The sequence below is a fragment of the Stegodyphus dumicola genome, chromosome 3 (genome assembly GCF_044657685.1).
Source record: "Stegodyphus dumicola isolate Sdum_Otavi_A_Nest chromosome 3, ASM4465768v1".
Taxonomy (NCBI): Eukaryota; Metazoa; Arthropoda; class Arachnida; order Araneae; family Eresidae; genus Stegodyphus; species Stegodyphus dumicola.
The window spans coordinates 278395528-278412745 of NC_140770.1; the positions used below are offsets into that span (position 1 = coordinate 278395528).

The 17218-nt window shown below is 31.4% G+C and overlaps 1 protein-coding gene across 1 annotated transcript; it reads right to left on the reverse strand.

Annotated features, from left to right (window-relative positions):
- Positions 1-1807: 1807 nt before the first annotated feature.
- Positions 1808-16881, reverse strand: DCTN1-p150 (dynactin subunit 1). Its single transcript, XM_035362780.2, has 2 exons — positions 16475-16881; positions 1808-8378 (listed from the first exon to the last, which is right to left on the reverse strand). The coding sequence occupies exon 2, from the start codon at positions 8037-8039 to the stop codon at positions 4269-4271; it is 3771 nt and encodes a 1256-aa protein (XP_035218671.2). The 5' UTR covers positions 8040-8378; positions 16475-16881; the 3' UTR covers positions 1808-4268.
- Positions 16882-17218: the final 337 nt, after the last annotated feature.

A 17218-nucleotide genomic window follows, 5' to 3' on the forward strand; every position in this document is an offset into this window, starting at 1 on the left:
ATATGGATGAACAGTTTAACCAAAATTACATTTTTCCTCCTAAAGTTACATCAGTCATCATATCAGTGGATCCAACATTATTGAAAGAAACTTTATACCAAAGCTTTTTTCAAAAGTTTCTGCTAACGCAGAATTAACTGTGATATCTGGAAGGAATATTTAAATTTTCTTCAGTGTTTGTATCTTATTGATCAGTCATGGGAAATTATTTCTGTACGAACACTGAAATCAACCCTAGAAAACTATTGCATGACTGTGTCCAAAGAGTTCCCTTAGAACAACTTGAAGGTGAGGTGGCATTGTATATACTGTTGTTTCCTTGCATAAGACCATGCATTTAAATGTTATTAAAGCAGATATAGAGGCATTAGAACACAATGTTCAACTGACTACTGGAGAACTATATAAATTAAAAATAGAGGAGAAAAATTAAAAGGAACAGAAGCAAGTATTTTCAGAGAATGAAGATAGCAACACAAATAAAACAATTACAACAAGTAATGTAAATTGGAAATCTTGCAGCACTAAAGTGAGTTAAAGGAACTGTTAACATGTGACATTCAAAATCAAGCTATTAATCCTTCAGCCACCAATATCTTTAATATTGGTGATATTATATATAATATAGATATTACAAGTATATTATTATAACAATTACAAGTAATATAGATATTACTTAATCTGTAACTGGTATTAATCATACTGCCAAGTGATAATTTCACTGTCTACGGGATAATACAAGTACCAAAATTCACATCATGTCCTAATATAAAATGTTGCTAATCCATCCACGATAACACCTGTAAACAGGAGCCTTTTTAGCTGATCACTTATCAGATAGCATATAACAGCTTCCAAAGCATGCTATTCATCCCATCAACACACATGTGATTCATTTCTTTATTCACTAATTCATTATTTTTAGTTTACATATCCTAAATATGTATCGGTTATATATTTCTCGTTATTAAATAAATGCATTTTTGTAAATATTACATTGCAACAAAATAATTTTATCTCAGCATTTATATATTAAGCAGGAATGTAAAAAATAAAAATCAGATTGTTAAGTTTTCCTTTCTTTTCACAATTTAATATAAGAGAAAAAGACTTGTTTTACAAGATTACTGATGCACAATTTTTTATTATTTAGCTAATTATATATTTAACATTTCACATATACATACTTAATATTTTTGCTTCACTCTATACAACTAGCAAGCACAAGTTAAAGAAATTCCAAATTAATTCATTTTTGATATATGTATACAGTCAAAAGTCGTTAATCCGGACTCGTCGGAACTTCGGCGATTCTGGATTATAGATCATCAGTTTAAATCTCATAAGATGGCATGCAGAAATTCTAAAATTAAAAATATGAAACCGTAATTTATGAAATAAAGAACAATTATGAATCTAAAGGGTATCAAAATTTACACACACACACACACAAAAAAAAGCTTAATATTTATTTGTTTACTTTATTAAACATTTCTTTCAATGTAAGTTGTTTAAGTTGCTTCATTTTATGTGATAATACTTTCTCTTTAATTCTATAAACAGACATAATTTCTTGTTCAGTTACAAAGTTCCGCCAATGCCAATGATTTGCAATTTTCGGAGTGCCTATGGTTCAAAACCATGTACCTCCACATCAGAACTACTAAAAGTGAGCAGAAATAGGAAAAATTTGGCATAAGTGATTTACTTGATGCTCAATAGAGGGAGCCACAGGCTCGAGAAAGTTTAGGGATAGAGATAAGATAATAAAAACTTAAGTATCATAATCTTTTTATAAGTTTTTAGGTTTTTATAATTTTTTTTTTTTTTTTTTTTTTTTTTTTTTTTTTGTATTTTAAGTTTCGCTGTTCAAGTCCTGTTAATTGCTGTGCTGAGAATACCGACTAACTTGTCAATCGAAATTTTTTCGTTTTCACTAACCTCTCTGTCACATTCTTCATGTCTTTATCCATTTTTTGCAGCAATTCCACTTTTTGTTTGTTGGACATCAAAACATACTTTCATTTTGTAGATAATTTGGAAGTTCCAGCATCGGAAATTCTATTTGACATAATCGAAAGTTCAAGTTTACTTTTATAAAATTGCTCTTACAGTCTGCAAAAAATAATAAGCAGGATCCAATTTGAAGATTAAGAAACAACGCAATCATTAACATTAAGTGAAATAGATAATTAGATAATTTTAGCTTACACCGTCTGTTATACATTAAACGCGCAGGCGAAAACGTATTCTGCACTTGCGCACACGCATATGCGCAGTAGTCAAGGTCTTACGCTCACGCGTAAAAACGTACGTGTGCATGTGCCAACGTGGCGCATGTGCAGAAAGTTTTTAGCGTTGAGGTCCGGATTATGGGTGTCTGAATTAACGACTTTTGACTGTATCTACATAGAATAAAATAAAGTGAGAATACTTAGTTAATCTATGGTAATTAAATAGCTCATTAGATTATAAACTGTTCTATTAAGATTTATCAAAGCTTGATATCTTACTGTCTCATGATTTAACTTGAAAATGATTTTGGATTATATTATCATATACAGATAACTAAACATACATAAAAAATTATTTTTGTTCAAAACCATTAAAGAAAAAAAAAAAATAAATAAATAAATAAAAAAAATAAGACCGGTCTGTATTGCATCATATCCAAAATAAATAAATTAAAATGCATCTGAATCTGAATCTCTTCCCTCAAATCACATTCACACAGCATATTTCGATATAAATAAAAATTTTAAATAATTCAGATACATTCAGCACAAAAATCATCATCACAAAAATCACATCTGAACAATAATAAGAGAATTACAGATAGGAATATGATTTTGTACATAAAGATAAAATTTTGAAAATTACAGAAAACTTGTTTAATTAAAAGTTTTTGAACAGAAAACTTTTCATGATTTTTTCTTAAATCTCATAAACTATAAATATATCATATTTCCTTCAGATAAGACAATTCATACTAAACTGTGATAAAATTAGCAAATTACATATAATTTTGAAAAATTTAAAACAGACTTGCTTTGGGTATTTTCACTTTTCACACTTTTTTATGTTTCCATCAATTTCATGATTTTGCATCTTTCAACAATATAAAATATTTGCCCTTTCACCTTCACAAAGGACTATCTGGCTCAAACCAAGACACATATACCTCTCTAGCAGTTCTTGGCCTTATTGTCTCCTTTTACAAGCCTTATTGTCTCCTTTTACAAATAAAATATTTGCCCTTTCACCTTCACAAAGGACTATCTGGCTCAAACCAAGACACATATACCTCTCTAGCAGTTCTTGGCCTTATTGTCTCCTTTTACAATGCTGCACTTAATACAATTTACAAGACTTGAGATATGTTATCATGGTAAGCCACTCATAAACAAAAATGGTAAATCATAAAATAAATCAGTGAAAGCTGCTCCTTTAAATTTCAAATTTTCATTCAATAAATTTTCTCTTTTGTTCAGATTTATTTATTTCATTTCAGAAATAAGCACTATCTTTTTCTAAAATATAATATTCTAATCTAATTGTGTTTAAAAGAATTTTCCCAAAAGAATATTTTTCAGTCAGATGCTGAGATGATAGTTTACTTTCAATTAAAAAAGCTATATATTTCTATAGTTATTAAGCAGTTATATCTTTTTAATTATTTATATTTCAATGATTTAATTTGTCACTCACTGAAGAAGTAAAAAATTACTAGAAATACAGACTAATATCATCAAATTTTATTTAAATTAATAAGAACATTTCTTTCTTAATTAGTAATACAACTTATAAAATCATCTTAGGTATAATAATAGATTTTGTTTTTCAATGTTCCTTGAATGATATTCTGATTTTTGGCATTCTAAACAAGTTTGATTAAACAGAATAATTAATAATTTGTAATGCTACTGCTACAATAACAATCACAACAAATGCTTAAAGTATATTTTAAAAATGTTAATTAATGGAGTTCAAAACAGTTGGTAGTACAAATTACTACAGGAAGCTCTGAAGCAATTATACTTTTGATTTTTCACACTGTGATAGGGCACATGCAATATCCATACGGAAAATTAACCTTTACATGGGGCCATTATGGAAATTGCACTTTTTTTTTTTTTATTTAGCCACTATATTGCTAACATGAAATTTAAAAGCAAAAATAAATTAATAAATAGTTTGACAAATTTTATAAATTAGCAAAGCTGTTTCTTGTTACTGAAGCACACTTTGTCTAAGGCACCTTAAGCATATCAGGATATAACTGTAGAATGCAGATGATTTAATGTGCTCATGTTACTGAGCATGAGAGGAATAACTATTTTCTCACCAGAACTGCATTTCTGAGGAATGGCAATTCTTGCAACTAGTTGCTTATTATCTGGAGAAACCTTTGAAAATGTTGGTATTGGAAATGCAGAAAAGTCTGCATTTATTTGTGTGCCCTGTTTCTGGGCAGCTTTTAAGTTAGCTATTTCTACCTTTAATTTTTCTGCTTCATTCTGTAGAATTTTCAGTTTTGATGCAGATTCAACAAGGTGATATTTAGCTGCCATTTTATCAATCGTTGGTTGTGTACCTGGTTTACGATGACTAATATCTACTACCAGAGGACAACACAAATTCTGTGCTTTTCCTAAAAGGTCTTTTGACTTCTTTGACAATGCAACAATGTTTTCTGATGGTGTGCTGTCTGCTTCAGAAAGCTCTACCATATTCATAAATCCAGTTGTACTTGCAAAACCTATAGGTTTAGTAGGAGTTTTCAGAGATGGTAAGTTTTCCAGTTGCTTCAACATGCGAGCAGTTTGCAATCTTATATTTTCGTTCTTTAAATGCTTCACCGTTAACTGCAGATCTTGGACTTGCTGCGATAACAAGGAGCTATCACGAGACATAACAATATTTGATGGTGCTGAACCTGGTACTGTAGGACTTGTAGGAGAAGCAACCAAGTTAGCTAAAGATGTAGTTTTTGATAAACCTTCTAGTATAACCTTTTTAGAAATTAATTTAATTTTGTCTTTCAGTTCCCCTCTTTCTGTTTCTAAAGCATCAATATCTGCTTGCAGATGATCAAGAGTTTCTTCAAATTCCTTTTCTTTTTTCTTAAGAAGCATTTTTGCTTCATCTAGCTGTCTCTGAATACGTTCAACTCTCTCATCACTGTCTTTTGTTGCTATTTCTAATTTCTTTTCTGCCATTTCTTTTCGAACATGCATCTCGCTTAACTCATCACTCTTCATTTTAAGAGCTTTCTTCAGCTCAAAAATATCACCCTCTCGAGCCTCCAACTTGAATTTTAAATTTTCTAAATCTCTTGCTTCTTCTTTAATGGCTTGTGCCCGCAGATAAACAGGCGGGTTTCCTTTTTCAACACTCGAACGATCAATTTCATATTCACCTTCTTGCATAGCACTTGACAATTTATTCATGTATGTCATAAGAGTATTCATTGATTGACGCATACATTCCGGCCCACTGTCATCCTTGCCATAAGCTTTGTCAGTAGATTCATGAGCAAGTTCTTTTATCTTTTCCATACTAACATGGACAGCATCCCCTGACATGGAAGTTTGTTGCACAGCAGATTTTCTTAAATAGAAGGCAGCTGTCATGACTTGTCCAATATTTTCTCTACAATGATTGAGTTGTTCTAAAATTTCAGCAGGAAAATGCAAAACAGATGTACTGTTATCTGCAGGCAGTCGTCTTCGAATTTTTTTCACAAACTGACGCACGTCGTCTGAATACGTACAAACATCTCTTAGTAAAATTCCAAATTCACTACTTTCACCAGAATTGTCCAACAGAACTTTTACTGAAGAAATATCAGTATGAATAGATTCACAAGCAGCTCCGATTAGTTTCATGTGATCTGCCATAAGTGAAGTACAATCAACAGTCTCTGAAGATAAATGCACACTATAAAGATTATAGAAATACATAACAGATTTAATTAGAGCATCAAGGTTAACATTTTCATCCAACTGATCTTTTCTTAATAAATCAATATAAAAATCGAGAGCTTTTTCTTGTACAGCCATTTCCATATACAGTGTGCCAATCTTCATAAATAATTCCACGTTGCAATGGTTAAGAGCACTAGAATACTGATGCAAAAGTGACTGTAAAAAGTAGAGCTGATATAATAAACGATTGGCAAATGAATACTGATCAATTTTATGACTCTTAAGTACAGTATCTTTAGATATTTCTTCAGGACAAGGGAATTTTTCTTTTATTTGTGATGATAAAATTTCAGCTTTTGTTATCATTCTAGGAATAAGCAAAAGCACTAAAATTGCATCATGATCAGAACCACGGCAGAGGAAATTATCAGGCATGAAAGCACATAAATAGTTGACATGCTGAGTAGCTTCTTGCACTTCTAACCTTCTCAAATCCATTTCTACAGCTCGAGCAAAAGCTTTCGTTTCTGCATATTTGACCTTAAAATCAAAATACTCAACTGGTTTAGACATAGCAACTCTATCAGATTCCTTCTGCAATTGCATTTGAAGTTCATGATTAGTCTCTCGCAGCTGCTCTGTCTGATCACGGAACTTTTGAATAGTTTGCTCATAATCTGCAATTGCTTCCTGAGTAGCTTCTAATTTCCTTTGACCTTCAATAATTTTAGCATTTAACATATCAACTTCTTCACGAAGTTCTAGTTCAGTTTCCTTAGCTGTTTCTTGTAACTGATCATTAACATCCTGTAATCGTTCCAAATCATCAACTAGAACTTGAAGCTCTCGCACTCTGTCTTCTAATGCCAAATTTCTCTCAGTTAAAAGTTCAATCATTTCTTCAGATCCAAGGGCTGCATCAACTTGTTCTTTCAACTCACCAAGTTGTTTTTCATAATCATCAACTAACAGACTTAATTTTTCCTTAGCACGACTAAGTTCGCTAATCTCTGATTTTGCTTGATCAAGTTCTTTCTGAGTTCTTTGATATTCTTGCTTTTCATGAGCAGATAAATCTCTCATTTTAACAAGAGCTTCCTTCAATCTCTCATTCTGCTGCTCTAATTGTTTCACTTGATACAATGTTGCAGTTCCATCACCTCCTTTATCCGACATTTCAGTTTTTAAAATTTCATAATCTATTTGCAATTCTTCAAGTTTTTCTTTAGTTTGTTCCAATTCTGCTTGCAGAGTTTCACATTTTTCTTCGGCCATTTCTTTATCTAATGTTGCTAATTCCATAGCTTCAGCTAAATCTGACATTTCTTCTGCATGTTGTTCTTTTGCTTCAATTGCATCTTTCGCTTCTTTTTTTGCTTGCGTTAGTTGCCTCTGAAGATCAGCCTGTACTTCCGTTATTTTTGCCTTATATTCCAGAAGCTGCTGCACCTGAATTTTTGTTTTCTCAGCTTCTTTTATTTTAGACTGGTCTTCAAGGCGCTTGATTTTCAAAGTTTCAATTTTTTCATTCAGATCTTTGATTTCATTTTTAAGACTATCAATTTCTTGATCTTTCTGGAGAAGTAAACCTTTGAATTCTAGTGTACTAGCAGCATTTTTGATAGATAAAATGTCAGCAGAATTCTCTGATGCATTCTCTTCAATCATCGAACTTTTTAATGAACTAGATGAAGAACCATGAGAAGGTGCTTCAGCCATATTTGCTGCATCTTTTACTCCTTTATCAGTAGGAAATTTAGGAATATTTGTAGTGAAAGAAGATTTTCGTCGTTTTTCTGGAGCCTCTTTTACTGATGATATGTTTTCCATAGAACCAGTTGATGGTGATGACGATGCCCTACCCTTACTTCCAATGTCCTCATCAAGAACTAGAAGTTGAGTCTGACGAACAAATATCCCATAATTATCGGGACAAGTGAAATAAGCTTTGCCCTGAACACAACCATTATTTTTTCCTTTTGGTTCATCTAATATAACTCCAAACCACTTCCCAGAAGAAAAGTTTGTGTTACCAACAAATGCAACTTTACCTTTAACATCTTTACCCACAATTTCAACTCTGCTACCTATTTTAGGTATTTTCTCAGCCATATTTATCACCCCTTAATTAAATATTAAAAATAAGAAAATATAGCAGTTAACAATACATATTACTTAGTTTATTACTTAGTTTCCACTATATAAGTTTTACGGATAACCTTTTTTAAAGGTTTTGCAGACATTGGAACAGCCCAATATTCAGTTATCATCAAAATAATAGCCACAATAAAACTAACAAGTAAAAATGCTAAAAGAGTAATTCTCCAGACAAACAAGTAATCTGGTGGCAATATTTCTGGCTCAGGATATGATGCTTGAGATTCTCGAGGTATGAAGAGAAGAACAACAGTTATAAAAAAAGCAATCAAAATGCTCCCAAATCCAAGAAATCTGCAAGGTAAAAAAATAACTGTAAGAAAAATTAATTCAAAATTAAATAAAATTTTCAGTTTTCACCATTCATTGTAAATTTAAACAGCAGGTGGACACATTAAAAGTATGAAGAAAAACTATTTAAAAAAATACACAGAACACTAAAGAAAAAAATTACTACACACTAATTTACGAAACCAGAAATTTTAAAAAAAGCAGGAAGAGGAGGGAATTGAAGTAGATCAAAAATGTGGTATATTCCAAAGTGCATTTAAAATAATAGAATTTTATTTAGAAATGTTTATATAAGCATCTTATCTCAGCAAAAATTAACAGTTATGCGAGATGACCCAGCTTATCATACCATATTTGACGGCATATAAGATGCACCCTTATTTAGACGGCCACACACAAGGAAAAAAAAGTTTCAATAGCGTGGTTTCTTTTAGTTCTCACGTTTCGTAAAAGCCAAATAAACAATTATTGAATGCAATTACTTTCATGTATAAGACTGTGTCCTTCACGTATAAGACGCAGATAACTTTTTTGAAAGCAAATTTTATGCCGTCAAATACGCTAATTATTTCAAAATAGCACATCATTTGTCTAATTTCACTAAATTATTCGGATATCTGACATAAATTATGAGAATATGGACACAATATGAGAGCTTGGCACCTATTCGTACTGGCACTTAACCCAGTACAAATTTAGTTTAAATATCACGCTGAATAACAATAATAATAATAAAAAAATTTAATTTATGCCAATTCTTAATGTTGGACTTTGTTTTTCATTTTTTTTGGTTTTTGACCAGTACAAATGTTTAAAATTGAAACTGTTCTTAAAAAAAAAAAAAAAAAAATCTGATGTATACATCACGACTTTTTTGTATGGAATATTAAATTATATGGACTTTTTGCTGCATTTCATTTAAACTTAGTTCCTTGAATTTCATTAGAGATATATTTCTCATTCAAGTTATTCTGTTCTCAGTTCAAGGAATGGTAAAACTATATAAAACCTCAAAATATCTTCATTAAAAATTGAAAAATATAGATAAATAAATAAATAAAATACCAAATACAGTTAAAACAATTAAAAAAAAACAATTTTTACAATTAAAATTAGAGTTTCTATGCAAAAACAAGCATTTCGGCCAGCAGTCAACAATTTTTTCAGTGTACAAAAATGAAAGTTTAACTTTGGTCCTACTCAGCAAAAAAGACACTGAAGATACAGAAATTGATTTCACTATTCTGGTAGATTTTCAAATGTAAACCAATGTGGCTACTACGGTAAACAAAAATTAGGCTTAGCTGTACTTAAACAATTTTTAAATTGTTGTTAATTCAACTATTGCATGCAGATTAACTAAATGCATAAAAACCTTACACAGAAGATAAGAACAACATAATTCAATCATTTTTAAAGCAAAAAATGTGCATTTTACCAACATATAAGAATAAAAAAAAAATGAGCTCAATGAGACGAGTGACAGAGTGGGGGAGGTGCACAACTGCATATTATAGCAGTCCTATTTAATAATATGTGTCCAAACTTCAAATGTTTTGTATTCCATATTCAGTTGTTCTTGCCTTTTGATAGATGTTCATTTGCTCGATCAGCTGTAAATGAAATGCAGTCACAAATGCGATTCTACAGTTCTGGAATTACAATTTTTTTTTAATGCAGAACAAAATACAGCAATATCAGTTAACTTATATCCTTGTTCATTAAAACAAAAGGTGACTTATCGAGAATCAGTCAGGATTACATCAAAAGAAGAAATATTATGAGTGCATTGTGATGTCAGGGCTTATCCGTAACTGGCACTAAATCATCCTGCTAAGGGACAGTTTCACAGTTGATGGGACAACATGTAAGTACCTTTTCACACATTCTGGTGATAAGTTCTTTTGTGTTTTTAACATTTTAATTTTTCTTAGCAATAGAAGTAAGAATTTTTTAAATTTTAAATCCTATTAAAAATAATGCATTACTGCATCTAGCAAATATATTAAAAGTTGTATGAGAGTGAAGCATAGAACTTTTCTTAAACATTTCTGGCTAAAGCATTTATCTCATATTCCCTCTTATAGTACTATGCTTTCATATCAACATACATTAATACTCTTCTAAAAATATAGATTTTTTTTTATTTGCATGTTCTCACACATGGATAAAATATGGCCAGTTAAAACATTAAATCCTTTTAACTAACCTGTTTGCACTTTAGATGTAGAATATAAAAACATCACAAATAGATGAGTTTTCAGATAAGAAATATGCAGTGATTTAAATTAATGTCAATAGAAGCAGTTCAAAAGAAAGCATCAACATTTTTCTGTGTAATAAAAAATTATAACTGCTATTCAGTGGAAAATTTTGCTCTTTAAGAGACTACTAGTGACACTGAATACTTGGAGTTCAACCTGAGTCTAATCCCAGATGAAAAGGCTGCCTGCATTCTTGTTTTCTCGTGAATGTAAATGCGAGCCAGTCTATCTAATAAAGTTCTCTACAAAAGCACGCTTTACCTTCGGCTAGTAAAGGCCTTAGATACACCCCACATTTGCAGCTTCTTTTCCTCAAGTGTTAATTTAAGATAATGAAAAACATTAGTAAAGTAGTAGTACCAAGCAGCATGAAGGAAAAGGAGGCAAGGTTTTGCACAGGGTTCATACACAGTTCTCCACATGAAAAAGGTACTTTTAAGGACCATTAATGAAAAATATTAAGGACCTACAGCAAATTAGAACTGAAAAATTCAATTAAAAATTTTATCTATGCCTGAACTTCACTTTTGTAACACCATCTCAAGAATAAAACAGATCCGCAAATGGAATACATGCATTATTATTACATATTTAATAATGCATCCTATTTATGATTTAATAATCATAATTATAAAACAAATTTGAGAATAAAGTCAACTTTATAAAACTTATCAAGTAGCATTAAATATTTTGCACAATAGTTGGATATATTTTAAAGAAGATTAGTTTAAAGACGGATTTAATTCACTTTTACTAGATAGCTTCATGTTGATTTTTTCTTTTATGTCTTGTTTCATTACGTACACTCAGTAAATAGCAAGCAGATTTTGTGTCAAAAAGCATAGGTTAAAATGAGAAGCAAAATAATAATCAGCATGATCCATAACAGAGATTTATTGCTGCTGCTTGCCTAAAGAGAGACCTGCTGATCAGAACAGGCCCGAATGCGTGATGTGGCAGGGTTCGCAAATTTTGAAAGTATTATGCTGTTTGTCTGATGCAGTTAGTGTCCTGCACAATTCCCGGACTTGTAATCCAGTCCTGCACAATTAGAGGTGATAAGGTGTTTTGTATTATTCACTAGCTGTAAGGAATAAATTCTACACAATAACTTGCTCTTAAAACACAGATAAAAATTTCAAGGGTGAGGAATTAGTTAATAATTAAATTACATAGTTAGATACCCTTAGTCATTACAGATTTACATTGCCACAATATATATATATATTTTAATTTTCTTAAAATATTTGTTAAAAAAGCATTACTAAAATCACAATTTTAAAATGTGTGTAATTTATGACATTGTTTCTTACATGATATTACAATAATTACACATTAAAAACTACAAAACATTTGTAACACGCAGCAAAATATGTATGTATTTTTTAAATCTGAAAATTTCCGACATTTTGACTAATTTATATCAATTTCCTTCTCTTTAAGCACCTTTTATAACAATAAGAAATCTGTTTAAATACGCAAACCAATGTTCCACTAGTTTTTGCTTTGTCTCCTAACATGTCAATGTTTCGACAGTATACCTATGAGGTTTTAATTGAACTCTTAAAATAGTCCAGAACCCCTGACAGACTTGAAGCAAATTATCACCATATGTGAAAGTAATTACAAAGTCAGAAAAAGATTTAAATAAACCTCTTTATTTAAACAGAACTTAAAACATAAATGAATGTTCTTATACTACAAAATTAACTACAGCTTGTGATGATGCAACTACACAGGAACAGTCAAATTCAAATTTAAAATGTGGACTAGTAGTCAAAAACTACACAATTTAATTTTAAAATCTCAGCTGGCTCACTAACTCTCATAACAAATTCAAATATCGGCAGTTATAAAGTAAAGCCAAATAGTTACAAACTATTAGGGTCAATCTTTGGATTATGGTAACTTGGCAATTTTTTGTCGAAAATTTGGCGACCAACCCTGCTACAGCAACCTACTAGTTTTTGTTTGGATGCCATTTTGTTTTCACGAAGTAAAGGCATTTTTTCCCCCCTCAACACTTTTTTCCAACAATCTGCTAGCCGAATTACGTTTATGTTAGAACTTTTATGGAACAAAAGTGCTTAATCATGACGAAGATTAGGTGCGAAATTGGAAGAAAGTGCAGAATCGCCTACTGCTTGCCACGTTTTTAAGAATTGCACAAACACGGTATCATCCACGTACACGTCGACCTATTTTCACTTAAAAAAACATCCCAGAATTGCACAAAAATGGCATTGCGCACCATGCACCTTATCCATGTACACTGCTAAAGTCCTAGCTAGTAACCTTTATCGCCTAACCAAAATGTCGCCAAACTACCTGTTACCATATTCCAAAGATTAGCCACTATTAGAGCTGGCAGGAAGTAATGCAGCACACAAGTGGAGGGCAGAAATACACTCTCTACAAAATAAAAAACCCAGTTTAAATACTATCTAACAGAGTTACATTCTGGTGAGGAAATGGAAAGGAAAAATTATAGTAAAGGCTGAAAGGCTAATCTTTGGAATATGGTAACAGGTAGTTTGGCAACATTTTGGTTAAGGCGATAAAGGTTACTAGCTAGGACTCTAGCAGTGTACATGGATAAAGTCAAGAGTGTGCGCAATGCCATTTTTGTGCAATTCTGGGATGTTTAAGCAAAAAAATAGGTCGACGTGTACATGGATACCGTGTATGTGCATTTCTTAAAAACGTGGCAAACAGTTTGCGATTGTGCACCTAATCTTCGTCATGATTAAGCACTTTTGTTCCATAAAAGTTCTAGCATAAGCGTAATTCGGCTAGCAGATTGTTAGAAAAAAATATTAAGTAAAAAAAAAAAAAAAAAGCCTTTACTTCGTGAAAACAAAATGGCGTCCTAACAAAAACTAGCAGTTTGCTGTAGCAGGGTTGGTTGCCAAAAAATCGCCAAGTTACCATAATCCAAAGATTAACCGGCTGAAATTATAAACTGGTTCATTCACATAATTGAGGAATAATTCTCTTTATGTATTCAGTTTCTTACCTCAGTAAGTTTCCTTTTCATTTTAGAATTTTCAACTCAAAAGATTTACACTAGTCTAAAGAACTAGATGTATTGAGAATACATATGTTCTAATTTTATTTCTTTAGTAATATGAGCATTGAGAATAAACGTGATAAGATAGATAGTCAGGGCTGGTTACAGAGCCGGTGCAGAAGAATTTTCAGAATTTAGTGACGCACCAAGCAACACTGAGAGCAAAATTTAGGGAGGCACTAGGCAGCAGAATTTATACCTACAGAGATTGCATTTGGTGGGAAAATGCCTAGCGCCAGCCCTGTGTATGATGCATCGAGACATGTAATATGAATCTTTTAAATTGCCAGTTTTCAATTTCCTTATCAACAGAAAATTTCCTTTTTATGATAAGATGAAAAGCATTTTTGATATTTTCCATGCTTGTGACAAGTGAAAAGATGAGAAAATAAAGGCAAGATAAACATGTTAAAAAATGATTACAAGGATCAAACTTTAAATAGTGATATATTATGTTTCCATAGTTCTTCTAAAAATTATCCACGAAATTTAATTCATTACAAACTTCCTGTAAAATACATCCATTAGATGCTAATTCCATGAAGATAATTTTTATTTTGTCACAGTTTTTTTTTTTTTATTTTTAATCTTTTAGAATTATAGAAATGGGCCTTCAAATCCTTCTAAACTTACCAAGGTGCAATATCTAAAATCCAAAACGAAAATTATCCCTACCAATTCTGCAACAGGAAAAAGGCCAGAAAAAATAAATTCAAAGGAAAAAAGTGTAAAATGGATTTTATAGTGGAAACTATAATTCCACAGAATTTTGAAAAAATTACATGGGAGGGGGGAATTTTGTTGTTGTGACTTATCTCACTTGTCTGATAATAACATCAAGACAGATCATGAAATTCATCATGGCAAGAAGTGCAAGACTGCACTTGAGCACCATACAGATGACAGTAGACTTCACTCAGTTCCACCCCCAATTTTGATGAAGAGCATCCTAGGGTCTCCTAACCCTCCTTCTCTACAACCAACCTCTCAAGAAGACTTTCAGCTCGTTATATATTTAGAATGCCCCATACTGGACAGACACTATACCAGGGATACACAACCTGTGGCCTGCAGTCCAAATGTGGGCCTGTGAGCAGTCAGCTTGTGGTCTGCCTAGATCTCTTCAAAATTTTGTTGCAATTTGACACATCAGTTATCTCTAGAAAGGGTTGCGAGGCCCTTCGTTACTCATTCTACTCTCTCCTGATTTAGCACTGAGCCAAGTTCCCAGGGTCAACCAAAATAAGGTCAGGGCCTGACCAAAAAACTACTCCTAGCCTATACAGCGTGCAGATAAAGGAAGCACGAGTTTGCATACATGCACTTAAAGGGGAAGAAAAATATTTGCTCAGATCGGAAGCGCTGTATTCATTTCTTTTATATTGTTCACTTTTGGCTTCATAACTATGCATTGTTTTATCATTTATGTGTTTATTTTTCTTTTTGAGACCATTAAAAGTTTCTCGTTTTGAATATTTCACTATTGTTAATATTATTTTGAAAGAAGAACCAACCAACACAGAAATTTTGTCATGTTTGTTCCACGTGGTTTTGACCAATGGATTTAAAACTAAAACAAAGATAGTGGACAATAACGGGAAATTTTTGGAAGTTTGAACTTATGAAATACTTTTTTTGTGGAGCAAAATAATAGAATTACATGCTTGATGTGTAATTTTATGATTAGTGTACGCAAGGAGTATAATATTAAGAGATACTATGACACGAAACATTCAACATTTTCAAAGCTTGAGGGACAAGATAAAAATCATGAAATCGAATCTCTTCGTCATCCTCTCGTTGCACAAAGAAAAGTATTTACACAGGCATCTTCACAATTAAATAACTGCGCTGAAGTTAGTTTGGGAATCACAGCCTTAATTTCTAAAAGCGGCCACCCACTTACTGATGGTGATTTTGTAAGGAAGTAAAATTGCCTAAGCAATCTGGCATCAGAGAAAGCATGCCCATGTGAATATCGGCAGAATGACAATTCAAAGAAGTACAGCTATCCCTCCTACAACATGACATCTTGTAACATGGTTTCACTATAACACAGTTCTAAGTTGCAAGAACCCTCCTACAAAATGGTTTTTCTCTAAAATGATAAGAAAATTGCCTAAGCAATCTGAATAAATTTAATAAACTCCGCATGGAGCAAAAGCACCCATATAGCATGTCCGATAAAGATAACAAAACAATGTTTAAGAGGAAATTAATTTCTTTAGAAATAAAGACACATTTTTTGGACTGTCGTTTAAAAGGTGAAAAGGCATCTCACATTGGAAAAAGTTTCAATTTTAATTTGAATGATCTTAATTTATGATGAGTAATAACATAGTACATTTTTTTTCTTACCATTTGGTTTGAACAGCTCATTTAAATAAATGATTCTAGCAGGCCTGTACTTAGCATAAAACTGTTTCATCACTCATTAATTAAAAAGCATACTAAGATCAGTAATCAAATTCTTTTTAATCTTACCTTAATTTTTTTTTTTTAAACATTACAAAATTTTACTAAAAAAAATCTTAGAGGTATTAGATAGTAATCTGAAGGTTTCGGATCGCAATTTTTTTTTTAAACTTACCTACATTTAAATGTTTTTCTAGACGTTTAATTATTTCAGCAAATTACGTTAAGTTAATTATAAGAGTTAAATGACTAAAAAAAACTAAAATGAGCCAATTGTAATGTTTACACATATAAAAAATATTGCTCATGAAAATAATAAATGACCTAAAATTTAAAAACATAAAACTTACGAGACAGGGCGTTTCGTTTTAGAAAACAGAACTGCCAGACATATTGCGCTGATCCATACGATAGCAATTACAAAAACTCCTACTCCAACACCAAAAATGCGATCAGTCATAACACTCTACCAGAAAATCAATTTATAACAGAATCGTCACAAAAAACTACTATGACATCCCATTCATTTCATCTTTGCTCACAGGATTCTCTTTCACAGTTGAATGCATATATCGAATTACACATTTAATATGTCATCGAAAAGTTTCACATGGAATTTTACTTTTTATAACTTGTAATTAATGTTTATTCGAAATGTTTAAAATCTAGAAAGTTTATTTTATCATATACTCTTCCCAAAATTCAGAAACTCCAGACAAGTTCAGATAAATGCATTACACGAAGATGTAATTCAGCTTCTGGACCGCTAAAAATATTTTCTTTTAGTTCTCTCACTCCTAATTAAGTTTATTAATTTATTTTTTAGAAAAAATAAAACATTTACTATATTTGAAATATAGAATATAATTTTTTATATACATTTAAGCGATATAGAATAACAACGAAGCAGAAAAGTTTTTTTTTTTCAAATTAGGTAGTGTATTTCTTGTGAAATATATTCTGATTTTCTTGCAAATATCCATCTATAATATACAGAAATACCTATTTTGTGTTGAATGCCTTATCCATATCCAATGAAACTTAAACGAGAATGATTTTTAAACTACCGAAATTTAGAATATTTGCTGGATAAA

What these genes read in the sequence shown, in the direction of transcription:
- DCTN1-p150 (XM_035362780.2), bottom strand. Translation starts at nt 8,039, where the DNA reads ATGGCTGAGAAAATACCTAAAATAGGTAGCAGAGTTGAAATTGTGGGT.